This window comes from Trachinotus anak, unplaced genomic scaffold, assembly GCF_046630095.1.
Source record: "Trachinotus anak isolate AG129_WGS33_773 ecotype Australia unplaced genomic scaffold, CSIRO_AGI_Tana_v1 ptg000002l, whole genome shotgun sequence".
Lineage (NCBI taxonomy): Eukaryota > Metazoa > Chordata > Actinopteri > Carangiformes > Carangidae > Trachinotus > Trachinotus anak.
In genome coordinates, this window is record NW_027273853.1 from 8846915 (window position 1) to 8862367 (window position 15453).

At 41.5% G+C, this 15453-nt stretch overlaps 1 protein-coding gene and 1 long non-coding RNA gene across 3 annotated transcripts in view; one reads left to right on the forward strand and one right to left on the reverse strand.

Annotated features, from left to right (window-relative positions):
* LOC139630568 (uncharacterized) overlaps window positions 1–2142 on the forward strand; it is a 29577-nt gene extending 27435 nt beyond the window's left edge. Inside the window, exon 5 of the long non-coding RNA XR_011693178.1 lies at window positions 1583–2142. This is a non-coding gene — a long non-coding RNA (uncharacterized lncRNA). The remainder of the gene's footprint in view (window positions 1–1582) is intronic.
* Window positions 1–15453, reverse strand: part of LOC139630549 (PDZ domain-containing RING finger protein 4-like) — a 119248-nt gene that overhangs the window by 6816 nt on the left and 96979 nt on the right. For both annotated transcript variants that reach the window (XM_071494116.1, XM_071494124.1), the window contains 4 exons: window positions 14115–14368; window positions 11665–11767; window positions 2519–2617; window positions 165–227 (listed from right to left, as the gene is read on the reverse strand). In XM_071494116.1, the coding sequence (XP_071350217.1) occupies window positions 165–227; window positions 2519–2617; window positions 11665–11767; window positions 14115–14368 (519 nt within the window). The remainder of the gene's footprint in view (window positions 1–164; window positions 228–2518; window positions 2618–11664; window positions 11768–14114; window positions 14369–15453) is intronic.

Consider the following 15453-nt stretch of genomic DNA (forward strand, 5'->3'; position numbering starts at 1 on the left):
CAGCGGGGGCGAGTTCCCCCTTTAATGTGCTGCCATTAAAAATGAATGGGCTCTCCTGCTGGGAGACAGTGGTTGTGTGTGACAAAATAAAAAGAGACTTTTTATGTAGAATCAAATGAGAGCCGGTGTAGAGGGGGCCAGCGAGTGAGAGTGAACTACTATACCTGTAAAATGCGATCCCCCTCTCGGATGCGTCCATCTCTGGCAGCGATGCTGTTTGGACTGATCTGTGAAAGTAGAGGAAGCAAAATAATGCCTCTAATGCACTTTCAATCCTAATTCAAGAGAATCTAGGAGTGCCTGAAAAAATGTTTCAACTCATTATGAAGACATCACCCAGCTAGACATGTCTAGACTTTCATTAACAATGTGAGCAACACACACTCGGTGTGCTGCCATGGAAAGACCATAGATGTCAAATGATTTCCCTGGTTGCCTGGTCAGTTTTCAAAGCCATTTTAGCCCTGAGAAAAACTGAGTTATCACCTTCATCATTGAAGCCCTCAATTGTATGCACCTTGGTTGCGAAATCCTGGCAGGTTGATAGAGCACAAGCCTCTGCATATAGCAACTACAGCCTATAACTCAACCCCAATACATGATGCATCTGCTCCTCCTATAACTAATGTTAGTGAACAAGGGGGCAGGACACTCTTTCATTGGCCAATCAATCGGTGTCTGGGGCCGTTCATTTCACTCTCTCCTATCAGGTGGGATCTCTGGAGATGGTGAGGTGCTGTGACACTCCATCTTCATGATGGTCCACTCCTACACAGAGGACCACTCATTAAACTGGGAGGGAGGTCACAAGACAGGAATGGGGGTAGCAGGACTGGAGGGGAAACTGAAGGTGATCTGTCTGCAGTTATGGGGAGAGCATCCGCACCCTGAATAATCTACAACTCAAAACTGAAATATAGGGAAACACACAAGGATCTGTAAATTGTTAAAGATGCCATTGTCAGTGATAAAATGGCTGTGGTTACAGTTTTACCACACAGCAAGAAGATTTAACTCTCAGCTTTGGCCCTTTTTGTGTGGCGTTTGCTCTTCTCATTGTTTTTGAACTATAGTGAGAAAACAGATGTGGAGAAAACAAAGGTGGTAGGTAGAGTGTCAACTCTAAACAGCCCATTGTTGTGAATTAGTGTGCCTGTCGTAGTTCTGGTATGGACTGGCCACCTGTGCACGGTGGACCCTGCCCTAGGCATGCTAGGACAGACTCTAGCCCCTGTGCCCCTGAATAGACATAACTTTGTACCAGTGGAGAAAGGAAATGTACCTTTTGTGCTCTTGTTCTTCTGAATTGGTAAAACACTGTACAGTGTCAGACAATTAAAACAAAGGGAAATGAATTTTAACAATGCAGAGTGGAAACGATGTTGCCATTCAATTACAAATTTAGGAAATGCAGCTAGTTTTAAAATGACCTTGCATTGTTCTTCACTCCACGCTGATGTATTATCACTGCTTATGCAACATAACATCAAGTTATGTGAGCATGTAATAACCTGTATACAGTGACATTCAGGCCCTTCATCTAAATGCAGCACGCTCCTCTTAGCCCAATGTTTTTTTGCAGAGTGAACAAATAAGGATGCTGCCAGGAGCCACAGACCTCAGTGATTTATATTCCACTCAGCTCTCAAAGCGAACACCTTGCAGGGTCCTAGTCAACTTCAAACGAATCGGCGAGAAAGTTGAGGAGAATGGAGAATGGTATTTTCTATGCTACCAACACGAGAGGTAACGTGTATCTCGCAGCCTGCTTGTTGCTGTCTGCTGTACTGAAAGGACTGGGTGTACAACACAACCTGAAATCATTGTTGTGGTTTTTTTCTGTCTTGGAAGTCATTCCATGTTGGCAGCTGAAAGTGTAATCATGCAGTTAGAACATTGCCAAACTGTTCAATAATGTCATTTGTGGTTGATAAAAGAGTTTAATTTTAAAATTACTACACCCAGTAGAGAAACCTGCTTTGCTCACATGAATATTAAAGTAAATCATAAACTGAAAAATGAATATTAAATGTCACAATTGATTTAGTCTCAAAAATCTAGTTTTCAGTTGTTTGGGCATTTTACCCAGGTACTCTGATCTAGCTGTGATGATTGTCTGGTTTAATAGCAGTGCATGGTATGTAAATGTGAGACTTCAAAAGAACTGAAATATAGAATCTGTAGAATATGCATATACCCCCCCCCCCCCCCCCCCCCCCCCCCCCCCCCCCTCCCAGGAGTATTAATATTTTCAGATAGCAGTCCTAACTGAAGAAAAAAAACCCTAGCAGGAGGAGGATACATGTATGATGCATATTTCTTTGGCAGTGTCTCCAGGAGCAAGGCAGAGTGGGGAAAGATGAAAGAGATGATTCAATGTTTACAGAGTTCTTGACTGAAAAACTTAAGTAAGCTTCCTCATGGCAAAGTAAGTTGGAAGAAGCAACACTCACATCCTCTATGAGGGAAGTAAACCCTTTCAACTTGAAGTCTCACATCTTGCAAGTCATCTACTCACCTCACTGACATAGATGGCCACATCCTCCTCTTCATCTGTCCTGTAGCACAGAGTTAGTCCTAACTTCTCTTGGCTGTTGAGTCGACACAATTCCACTTCCTATGTAGATAAAAGGAGAAAAACAGAAATGTAAAAGCAAGACTGAGGGAGCTTTCACACCTGCGCTTTTTAGTCCCGTTAAATTAAACCATTAGTTTTCCCCCTTGGTGCGATTCGTTTAGGCAGGTGTGAAAACAGTAATCGCACAAGACCCTCTTGAGGAGGTGTTCTTGGTCCGCTCCCAAACAAACTCTGGAGCATTTTGTTTTTGGTGTGAAAGAGTTCTGAACTCGATCCTATCCCGCTAGCAGGAGAACTCACATGTCACCATACATCCTCAGCTATAGCTCCATCCTTCTCAAACATCTTAAAGCAGCACATCCTCACAGAGCCAGAATCTCTACAGCATTATGACGATGCACCAAAGCCAATTTGGTGTTCTGGTGTTGGATAGTATGTTGGTAAATTGCCCAGATACATATCAGAGCTATGAAGAAATGGCATTACTGACGCTAATCTTTGTTGCATAGGATGTCACAGTCCAGAATGCAGGAGCATCCTTGTATTTACACTCCTGCCCCCACCAGACAATCTGACCAACAAGCATTGTGAATGTTCTCACGTGGTTTGTTGTGATGCATTTTGGTTCACTTGAATTTTTCTCTCTGCGAAAACGTTTACAAACTCATCAAGTGAATCGGACCAGAGCAAACAAACTTAGAGTCTACAGCCAGGCATGTCAGGCACAGTGCTGCTTTGAGCTAAATGCCGACATGTTGATGTTTAGCAGGTATAAAGTTCACCATGTTTACCATCTTAGTTTAGTGTGTTAGCATGCCAACATTTGATACTTAGTAATAAATATAGTGCAGCCGAGCAATGTCATTTGTTTCACAGGTGCTGAAGAGATCATGAATTTCACTATGATCCATCCAGCTGTTGTTGAGACATTTCACTCTGAACTAGAGTTGTGCGATCTAATGTAAGTGTGTGTGCATGCCACTATGGCAGGGCACATTAAGTATAATATCAATTTATCAGTATATACTAATAAGCTAATACATTAATGGGAAAACAGGACAAATATCATTTTGAGGCTACTACTGGCGATCGCTCTGATGCTCATTGATCACTGAGATCATCGTCCATCAGCACAACCCTACTCTGAACCACAAATGTCAGCCTTAAAGGTGGCACTAGAAATGTCAGGGGATCACCAAAGTTATTGGGCTTTGTCCTTTGGGGACCATGAATGCCTGAAAAAATCCATCCAATAGTTGACATATTTCAGTCTGGAGCAAAGTGGTCAACTAACTGACCAACAGGCAGACATTGTCATTCCTGGAGCAAAGGCTGAACAGTTGAACATTTAAGGATATAGAGAACATATAAAGTTCATTTTTAATCCTGGAAACAGTAGTTGACAAAACAACCTCACCACAGGGTCCATTTAGTAGCTCCTCTGCAGTCTTTGAACACATCACAAAGACTTCCTCAGGAGATGGAGTTTGACCAATTGCAATGGAATTACAGAAGGTCAAATTTACATCTTTCTGAACAACCAACCAACATGCAAGAGAAATCCCAGAAAGCTCCAGGACAACGACTCAGCTAAACTGACCTGATGATATCATTTTGTGAAAGATTTCTGTCCCTCTGTTGACTTGGATTCAGAAATATTCTGTAACTTTAAAGGAAAAAAAATAGAAACTGATCTGAGACACCAAATAAATTCTATACACTTACATGAAACTAAAATCTTGATGCAAGACAATGGCTACACAAACACCAATACCAAATACCAATGTTCTTCAAGTTCCTTCACAAAAATCCAACTTGTTTTTGAGACACTTATTGAGTTTGAATTGCCAGCTCTTGTGTGAGGGTTTTCGGTCTCAAAGTGTTTGATCATGAAAGATATTCTCAGCTTGCAGAGTTTGATCGGTGGAACTTTGATGAATGTCAAAGGACCTCAAGTGTTTTTCTTTCAAGTTGTTGCCAAGTTATAGAATGTTAGACTATAAATAAACTATAATTATGCTAGTGCTACCAGATATACATATTTGCTGCAGCACTAAAGTATTCCTCATCTTCCCATGGGGAGAGGTAAACAAACTATTGACTTACAAATCAGTGGTTGCCAAATTTCCCAGGAGCTTCTTGGAACACAGCTTACAACCCGGGTGTCTACAAGAACACGTCATTTAAGTTCATATTTACAAACACACACGGAGTGGGATTTGATTAAACACACCCAGAGCTTGAGTGACTGCCACAGTTCCCCTTCCTCTAATATTAAAATCAACCAAACACAACTTCTGATTTCCACATTTTGACATAAAGCTCTCTGCACTCTGTTTCCCACAACAGAGGTGCAGCCAAACACCAAACAGCACAAGCCTGTGCTCCTTCTCCAAATGCTGAAACATATCAAGAGTGTTGGAGGGAATCAAGTGTGAAATGGCCTCTCCTTCCAAGGTCTTCATTAGAGCAGAAACGCACCAACTCTCAGCAGCAGGAGTGAGGTGGTTGAGTGGAGAGGAGGGTGGAGGGGGCAGAGAGAAATGAGGCAGTGGCGAGAGCTCTGGTGGGGCTCAGAGGGGTCTTGCACAGAAACAGATTCATTTCCTCTGTGACAAGTGTGGGTTGGCTGGTTACACGTGTCACATGTGGCAGGGCTTTGGAAGAGGATGGGGGGGGGCCAGGGGGGCAACACCACTGCCAGAGAGCCACCACCTGGTGCCTCTGGCTACCCCCTAAACTGTTTATGACCCTTTCCACCATCCCACTTCCTCATGTGCGCACACACATAAACACACCTTTAAGCTGAATTCCCATTTTCTCCGTCTCCCCGCTCACTCATTACACTTTTCTGCTTCTGCTTTTCACACATATTGACAGACACTGTTTGGACCAGGGACCTGCCGCTGCTGGGCCACGCACACACTCCCATTCACACTCATACTCAAAAGAATAATTCCTGCATCCCTGCACAAACCCTATACTTACACACACAAGGACACTCAGCAGAGCACACACATTAGCACAGACACACACAAAAAAAGAGCTGGAGAAAAACGACATCTGAGCTTTGTCGTTTTATCTTTCTCAACAGCCTCCACCTGACGGGGAGCTCAGATCTTTAATTGACTGTCTCAGAAGCGATGACAACTTCAAACCCCCGACTGATATGTAAGGATACAACAGGAAAGAGGGAAGAGACTTTGGCGCTGACTGCCTGAACGAAGTCAGATGCATAAATCCATCATTAACTATATTAAAAATGTTACTATTGACCTATCTCCGTTATTGTTGGTAGAAATATTATTAAAGCGGCATGTCTCCTGATTCAATGGAGCAGTCATGGAGGTAATGGGAGCTACAGAGACGGTGCACATCTTGCATGCTAATATGATGTGAGAAGTTGTGGGAAATACTGAAATCACAAGCAATGTCTTAGAGACAAGGGTCTAAAAATAAACACAAATTAATTGCTAGTACTGAGGGAAAGCAGAGGTGTGAGCAGGTACTACATCATCCCTACCTGGCTCTGAGAAACAAGCCTAAACTTCTGACTAATTAATGGCTAGATATAGTGCAGGAGACCTATGGTGAAATGATCAGAGAGAACAGATTGCTACAATTACTGCATGTTGGATGAAATGTCAAACCTGCATGTGTGTCTGTTTAACTATGTGCAGCTTGTGACCCTGTTGTCTTTACCCTATGTTCTTTTGGTTTCTGAGAAAAAAAACACCCACTCATGCTCAGATGCCTCAGTAAAAGGAGGGTGTCTCCTGATCCATCAAACACACATTCACCAATCTCTGTCTCTCCTCTTGTCTTTTGATTTTCTTCATTTTCCAGGCGAGCTCTCTGCCTCTCAGGCAGGAGATTGCAGCGTGGCACGGGGACGAGGGATGACAGTAAATTAATGACTGCGATGGCGTGATTAGAGGGAAGATTGGCGCCCACCATCAAAGCACATTGGATGCTGTCATAATAATGCCGCCTTTGATTACCAGTAATTAAAAAGGCAGTCACAAATGCATGGACAGCTACCAGTGGGAAGACTATCTCTGAGCTTGGAGTACGTTGTGTCATCAGAACTCACCGAAACTAATCAAAGGAATGGTTACTAACATGGTGTTGTGGCACATCAAGGGATCCTAGGAAATGTATGATGTTTCAGTGTGAAATTCTAGCTTTGAGGCATGGCCTGTGTTTCATTAATCCAAACAAGTCAGCCATCAGCGAGGACAGAGACAGAGATTTCTGTGCTGAGTCCAGGATTTGTTTAGTTTTAACCTTAGGGGCGGGAAAGACATTTTCCCTCACCTTTCCCACAGAATGAACTAACAAATCAGCTGCAATATGTCACCCTTCTGCTGCTTGTGTTGCAGGACTTCAGTCCATCTTCAAGGTTTTTGTGATAGTAGCTGAACTGGGTGGGAGATGCAGTGGAGAACATTAATGGCCCTGACTTTGGCCCTGTTCAGACCTGGTATTAACATGCATCCTGAGAGATCTGATCACAAGTTCTCAGCTCTAAGTACGTCTGTTAACACCTGGCTTTAAAATGCGTCTCCACATACGTCTCCAATGACTACTTGTGATCGGATCTCACTTCCCTGCTTCATATGCAAATAAACAAGTATGTGGTGTTGTTTTTCCGACAGACAGGTCAGTTGTCAACGTGCCTCTGTTTATGTGTCTGTGTGTGTGTGTGTGTGTGTGTGTGTGTGTGTGTGTGTGTGTGCGCAAGCGAGAGAGCGAGCGGCAACAAAGAGCTGAGTGAATCAATGCGCTGCTCACAGCTCTACGGTGAAATAAGGTTTCATCCATTAGAATTGGTAAAATATTTTCAGTTCATTATGAAACTGTTGGGACTAATTAGACAGCGGCAGAGGACATCAGTAGAGTAGGCACTACTTCAATGTGGCCAGGACACATTTGTGGATCTCAAGTGCGTCCTGAATGCGTCCTGGGTGTGTTCACACCTGAACTTAGAGCTGTCCACTTGTGATCGGATCTCTCAGGACACATGTTAATACCAGGTCTGAACAGGGCCTTTGATTGTCAGTCCCTTTTGAGTACATACACAACAGGATTTATGGTTACTGAGAAAAAAACATAGTGTGGAAGTCAAGAGTAGGTTTACATGTACTGCAATAACCTGGTCACTGTAAATCTGGCCAGTATTCAGATTTCTTGACCCTCAACCCCTGAACATATTTTCAATCATGGCTGGTTTATTTTAAGTGTGTAAGACACTGCAGTGAGAGCCTTAAATTGAGAATGTGACTGACTTTCACAGAAAGTCTGCTGTTCATCTGTGGAAACCGATCTTTACAGCAGTGTAGACGCTACTACTCTTTATTTATATTTCTGTTTTCATTTTAGTCAGGCTCTGACTTGGTTTTAATTACTTTGGATGCAAATGTGCTGCTTTCTTTCATCCTGCTGTGGATAGATAGGACTCCCTGTCTGCGGTCTTTCATGAGCATGTGCTCTTGTAAAATCCTAGTTAAGTTGTGTGCACACATGACAAAAACATCCGGTTTCATCAGCAGAAATCTAGCTGCGGTTTCTCTAATTTTTTACTCCAATTAGAGGAATCTTCTTTCATTTACATGATGTTTAAGAAGTAATTTTGGTGTAAAATGACATCAGCAACCTGGTTACTTTAACCTGCTTTCATTTTTTTTGACCAACTGGGGACAGCAGAACAAGCTACAATCTAATAAATATCTGTTTTTTAGCTATTAGATGTCCCATTATGTTTACCAACTAGTCAGCATCTTTGTCTGCCACATAATATGCAGTGGGTTTATCAGACCAGTTTCATTGAGAACAGCTGCCTGCTGTGGCTGGAAACGTGGTTAATAACAGTGGCAAGACTGAATCCAAACACACACAGGCTGCACGTCATCAATCAGTATGCACAAGCCCATATTCCATTACTACTACTGTACTGTAACGTATAGCTCACATGTATTTAAGTAATTACAGCTGTAACTACAGCTTTGCTCCTGTCTCTGACAAACAGCGTTTCAGTGATTTGGTCTCTTACTAACTAGCTTTCTTCATTTGTATTTCATGCCTCACCTGCACCTGAAGTAACAGACTCACACCAATGCAGCCTCTTGACTTGTTCAAACACCAGGCTGTTTCTAAAGCGGCAGGCCACCAAACCAAAACAATGAGCACAAAGATGCCAACTGTGGGTTCATCACTACAAGTAACCCCTTTCACATCACATTACACATACATATAAATCACTTCATCCATTGTCAATGTAAAAATATTGATTAGGGCAGCTGTGTGCATGTAAACACTGTCTGTCATTGATGTAGGTTCTATGGTGGAGGCAAATTAATGTGCAAACTGCAGGTGTTTGTAAAGAGTCTTTTGATGTTTCTCTTGATGTTTCACTGAAATCAGTGGTTAGTCCACACAAGCTGATAACTGTGAAGCACTTGATTGGATGGAGACTAGATTATATAATAATATAATATATATTCTAGCAATATGTGGTCTATCCTGTGGCCACTTATCTACCAAATCCAAAAAATCAAAACTCACACTGACTTTTCACATGAACCCACACATTTTACAAATACTCGCAATACTTTGAATGCATATTTCAGTGGCATCTGGCATCTCTCCTCCTCATCAGCCACTGCTCACCAGGACTCTCACATGTTGATTACCCTAACAGAAACATCTATGTCCTGGTGCATTAGAAAGGTGAATTAGATTTAGATGGTTTCTCTGAGATGTGATGGCGTATGGCTCTCCCCCACCGTGCTTTTTCACCTAGCAAAGGTAATTTAAAGAAATGTCTTTCCTACATTCTCGTTTCTCTCTTACAGTGGGGAGTGAGGGATCAGGTCAACCCTGAAAGTGGCTTTTCAGCTTTTACCTACATCCCCCTCACATCGTTTTCAGTTGACATACAGTAAGTGGGGCTGCATTAGTGGGTATCTAACCCCCTGAGCATGAAATAAAAAAATGGTGCAGGCTACAAAGCATACACAGTATAATAGGATTTGTTAATAGCAATGAGGCATAAAGAGAGGCTTTCATATATTATATTTATTCTGATTTGACACTAGAGCCTCTGCGATCCAATTGGGTGCACAAATCTCTTCAGGATGTGAAGAAACAGCTAAAGCTCAGTGGGTGGAAGCATTCACAACAAATTCAAATGGCACAAATGGGGGGGGGGGGCAATCATCATACATCAGACCTCTCAGAGCCCTCGCTGGCAACATGCTTGCACGTCATTGACTCAGAAATAAAGAATATTCGACCAAAGTGGAGAGCGGAGACAGAGTCTGTTTATCTCTTCCCACCACAGTTGAATCAGTGCGTCTTTATGTATATCTGTATGTGTCAGAGATCAACAGCCTTAGAAACGCCGCCTCTCCAACTGCTTCTGTTACTTACACCCCAGTAAAGATGCAGAGGAAAAGAAACGTGTTTCTGTGTTTTTTTTCCTTGCCAGAACCTGCCACACACACCTCACTTTAATTGGATTGGATCGAGCTCGGAGTCAACCAATTTGCTAGTGTTTTCTTGTGAAAACAATTAGCAAATCTCAGGTAACAGTGTCAGTGTTTGGAGCTTTTTCTCCTTTTGCCTTGTAGGACATAAAAACAAAACAACAACAAAAAAACGGAAAAACATGGAGGCATGTCATCACCGCCAGTGGAGGGAAGGGATTTTTCAAGTTGTCTGCAATGTGGCTGATCATCTGTCACTACTGTCCCCCTGGGATCTGCCTGTAGAGTCAATTAGTGTTTGCGCCCTTCCACCAGTTCCTCAGCATCATTAAATATCGAGTGTTGAATGTTGACTGTGTGTCCATTTGTTGCAGGGGTTGAGTGTGTCTCTGTGTTTGTACATATGGGTGTAACTCTGTACTACAATTTGTTTAGAGTGACCATATTTTTAAACCTCCGAACCAGGACCGTTAAGTGTACCATGCACAGAGGTATGCACTTATTCACACAACACAGGCATATCCATCATGATGGGGGACAATTATTTCAGCACTTAGCACACCTACCAAGTGCACCTTTCATTGCCATGGACGCCATGATCGCAGCATTTCGTTGCTCGGTACCTTACAAAGGAAGGAGTAAGCCTCCTGCAGCTCTTTAGAAAAGATCAACCATCTCTTCTGCATGATACTAACAGGTTCTGTCAGAAAATCCTAGCCTGTGACACTTGTCTATGACTCATAGGCTAGCAACAGCCTTGACAACAACACATTGACTGTCACACATACAGATCTATCAGTGTTGAATTCAGGTACATGGTGCATTGTTAATGTTTTTATACTGGGTTAGATAATAATGAGTGGGACAGAAAATGATAAATGTCTACATAAGGCCTGAATACAATTTTTCAATATTCCAGTTATTTAATTGTGGTGAAAACTTTAGTGCTTTACAAATATCTATCAGGACTCAGACACCCAGATTGAAAGTGGGACAATTAACATCCATTCACTGTAAGTCTGTGAGCTGTAAAGATCTACTGATACAAGACTTTCAGCCTCAATGCTGATGTAAATATTTGACAGTTTTCTACTGGCAATCTCATGGTTAGATCAAGGCTCCCAGAAGTCATTGTGCCTGGTCAAAAGTGACAGCAGATACTCCTCAGATGTGTGCAGATGAAGCAAATGACACACAACGTATTAATTAGTAAACTTTGTAGGAGCTGGCAGGCAAATATTTCAAAACTTTGGCAAGAGCCAGACTAAGTTCCAGTCTTTGCTAAACTAAGCTAATTGGCTCTATCTTCAGGCTTAACAGATAGATATCAGTTTACTCAACTAACTCTCTGCATTAAAGCTGATGCAACTTCTCTACACAAACAGTGCAATGTCGACACTATTTATCTTTCGCTCTTCTGCACTTATATACCGTGATTTCTTGTTATTTATCTGCCAACATATGTACCTGCAGCCTCCCTGCAACCTGGTTTGGATAAGCGGTAAAGATGATGGATGGATGGATGGATGGATGGATGGATGGATGGATGGATGGATGGATGGATGGATGTAGTTAGCAGTGATGTTGTGTGATTCTTACCTCATACTCGAACTCCTCTGTCCTCTCTCCATCAGCTGGAACAGGGGAGAGGTAGTCTGTCCCTTCATAGTAATCCTGCTCCATTGTATGAAGAGAATGACAGCTGTCAGGGGAGACAGAGAGAGGAAGACAGAGAGGGAAAGACAGACAGGGAGGGAGGCAGAGAAACAGAAAGAGGTGGAGAGCTGGGCGTAAGTAAGATCCTTCCCCTCATTTTCTTTTAAACGTGTTCAATACCTCGAAGTGACAGGATTTCCTTGCCTTTGTCTTTGTGGGAATCTGAGGAATAAAGGATTTGTCAAGGGCTTTCACTCCCGTTGGAGTGTGTGTGATAAAAAGTACAGCCCCTTGTTAATAACAGCATATCCACATAATTTGCTTCCTGCTCTTGACAGACAAAACCCCCCACATTGTACAGTGTAATTCTACTATGCTCTCCTCAGTCACTGAACAAAACAGCATTGTGAGGGTCTAACAAGATGAGCGGCTTCAGTGCCACACAAGATAATCACGGTGGACAAAAACTTCAAAAAGACACTCCGTTAAACATGTTGAGTGATGTGTTCAGGGGCTGTCTGACTCTAAGATTACCCCGCACTGTAAAACTGTCTCAAAACAATATTCCAGTCACAAAACCAGACAAGTAAACGTCAGGATGCTTTATACTTTGATGCCTTAATATTACACATATAACAACATTTGGCAGAGGGAGCAAAGAATACAATTACAGATTTTACAGTCTAGCCTCAAAAGTACAAGTGACAAACTTTTCTTATAGCTATAAAATCTGTTGTATATTGGATTGTGCACCTGATCTCAGATGAAGAGAAGAAAATGTGAGTTTTATGGGACACATTGATCACATTTGGCTTCGGCCTGGAGCTGTAAGTAGCCTACTAGCACATGTTGCACTGTGTTGCCTAGTTTTTTATGAGCCTATTTGCTTTAATCACCTTGTAAACCTTCCATGAGCCAAAATGGATACGCCAAGCAGCTGCAATTATGGCAAGAAGGCTCTGTGGGGAATTGTATGGTGATATTGTGAGATATATACATGTGGCAATGATTCTGATCAGGTCATGTACAGTACTTTATACCCAGCGTACAACGCTGACAATAACACACATTTTTAATGATGTTTGTAATAATGAGCAATGCAGACAGAGTATCCAACTGAAATTCCATCCCTGAATGACTAAAGAAGTCTCCAGTGACAACAGATACTCAAAGAATTCAGGATGAGTATCATTGTTGGAATTAATTATCTACTGTACTGAACACACTTTGTTCACAAAGATAGTCCTGACTTCCCAGCTCTGTGCTATAAAGCTCTCACGCTGCTATTGTTTCATTGTTTCATCCCCCAGAGGTGAAATCCAGATCTTCCTTTATGCTAAACTTTTCTTCTTCACAGTTTACTTCTCCTTTGAGATGAACAGAATATAAACTAAAATGCCTGAAGAGGAAATAATAAACCCTGTTTCTTTTGTTGTTTTCCGTGAAAACCTCTTGTTGATACTTTAAACTCTCAATATCTTTTTTTGTACATATTTTTATGATGTCTTTGAGATCTTGTTCTACCCAGCATCAATTCAAGATGTGATTAGACTTGTAGTGATTGTACCACATGTGTTGTTTTCAGCTATTATGCATACAAAGCAATCTGGCTACATCTTTTCATCTCTTCTATGTGAGCCCAACAAACATATTTAATCTTTTCTATTTAATCTGAACTATGACTATCTCAGGATACAGAAAGCATGTGAAAGATTGTCCTTTAAGACTCAACTTCATATTACACATAAGTATATCTATCTTTTGCATCTGCCACTCAATCTCCCATGTGGCTGTGTCTGTGCTGTGTTCTAGTGATGTAGGAAAAACAATTTCTATGACCTGACACATCCATATACTCATGTATTCAAAGTCAATTGAGGCTGAGACTTTTTTTAATTGCTTGAATTTATTCTCAGATTTTTCATAATTAGCGATACATTTAAATGAATGCTTTATACTGAACATTAAAATGCAAAGCGCATGCATTCTGTATTAATGGTCGGCATCTTTTCCATTCTCTGATAGTTCATTTATATTTTACTGGCGTCTTGCATACTTTTAATGCTAATGCTAATTCTGCAAACACTGATATTTCTGCTTCATAGCTCAATAACACCGCCCACTCATTTTTTTTCTCCTTCGTAATTACCATCAGTCCCAGCCAAAGTCAAAATAAAGACACAACAAACTCTGCATTCTTCTATGTGGCACTGAACCGAGATAATTTGTAATAATTTGAAATTAAATAAAAATATATGAATTTATATCAAATCACAGACCTGATTAAAAGTATCTTTCCTTTTCTGAATCACATTTATTGGGCCTAAGAGAATAGAGCTCAATCTTGAGTGTTATTAATTTACAGAGATGCATATATTTCCTGTTGCACTCACCTGTCAGAGAGCAGGAAGGGACAGACGTCAGGCACAGGAGGGGTTGAAGGCCGCAGCTTTGCCAGCGCCATGATGTGTTCAAAGGTGATGTCGGTCTGAGTGCACACATCCACCACATGGATTTCCTGAGGGGGGCCATGGGGGCGGCCACTGGGGGTCCGCCTGATGACCTGCACCACGACGGGGTCCTTGGCAGTGCGAAAGGCCTCCACAGTCTCCTCATGGCTGGACTTGGACAACTCCTTTCCATTCACCTTAGAAAGACACAGAAAAATAATTTGTGAGTAAATTCTGTGTGTGATATGAAAATCTATTTATTGTGCCTGTTTTTGCTGTAGAAATGTTTGATGGAAGCAGAGTTCCTGTGAGGATAAACGTAATCTGACTGTTTCATGACACTGGACTAAAAGCCAGGAGTGAAGCCAAGGTACAACTAATATTACTCTTACTCTTGTTATGTTCTTTATACTAAGACAGAAATACTGGTCGGAGTGTGAGAAATGCATGTAAAAAAAACAACACTGCTAGCTCTACAGCTGAGTTCAAGGTGGATGCATTCAGACAGAAATTAAAAACGGTATTTTTTTTCCCCTGAATGTCTTCTGGACAGATGATCAAAAAGAAATCTTTATGAATACAACATTGGAAAACATAAACACAAAATTACAGTTTGATGCAACAGTATCAGAACATTAGATCAAAGCCCAAATGTCCCCTGTTCACTCAGTCCATCTTCAATTTCATCTTCACAAAATGAACTGGATTTTCTGGCAGATTGAAAACCACTTTCACTACAGCTGGTACATGTGAAGAAAATTATTGCTTCGTTTAGCACCATTACTTTCTCTGGAAGAGAAGCCATGGCTGTGGAATACCTCAGACTGTGCTCTAGTATAAACGCTGAGACCAGAGATTATAATTTAGATAACTGCAGAAAGAAAGAAAGAAAAAACGACAGACACAGCATAATTACACTTGCAGTTGTATTTAAAAATGGTTTTTCTCACACGGCAAACTGAAACGAGTTAAAATGATAACTAGAAGAGCAAAAGAGAGGATCTATATTCACAAGTCTCAGCTGTGGAAAAAATACAGCAAATGCAGGGAAACTGAAAAGCAGCAGTGTTTCAGGGCTGGAACCTTTTTCAAAATGCAACATAGAAGTAGAAATTTAAAAAAACCATAGCCTAGTTCTGACTAACAAAATGACCTAAATTCATGAGCAGCTGACAGTTTCAAGTCACTCTGGCTGTGTGTCTGTGGAGCCTCTAAATGAACATTAAAGACACAGAGGCCACCAGGGAAACTCCTACAGAGAGCTTATATTTTCAGCCCCAGA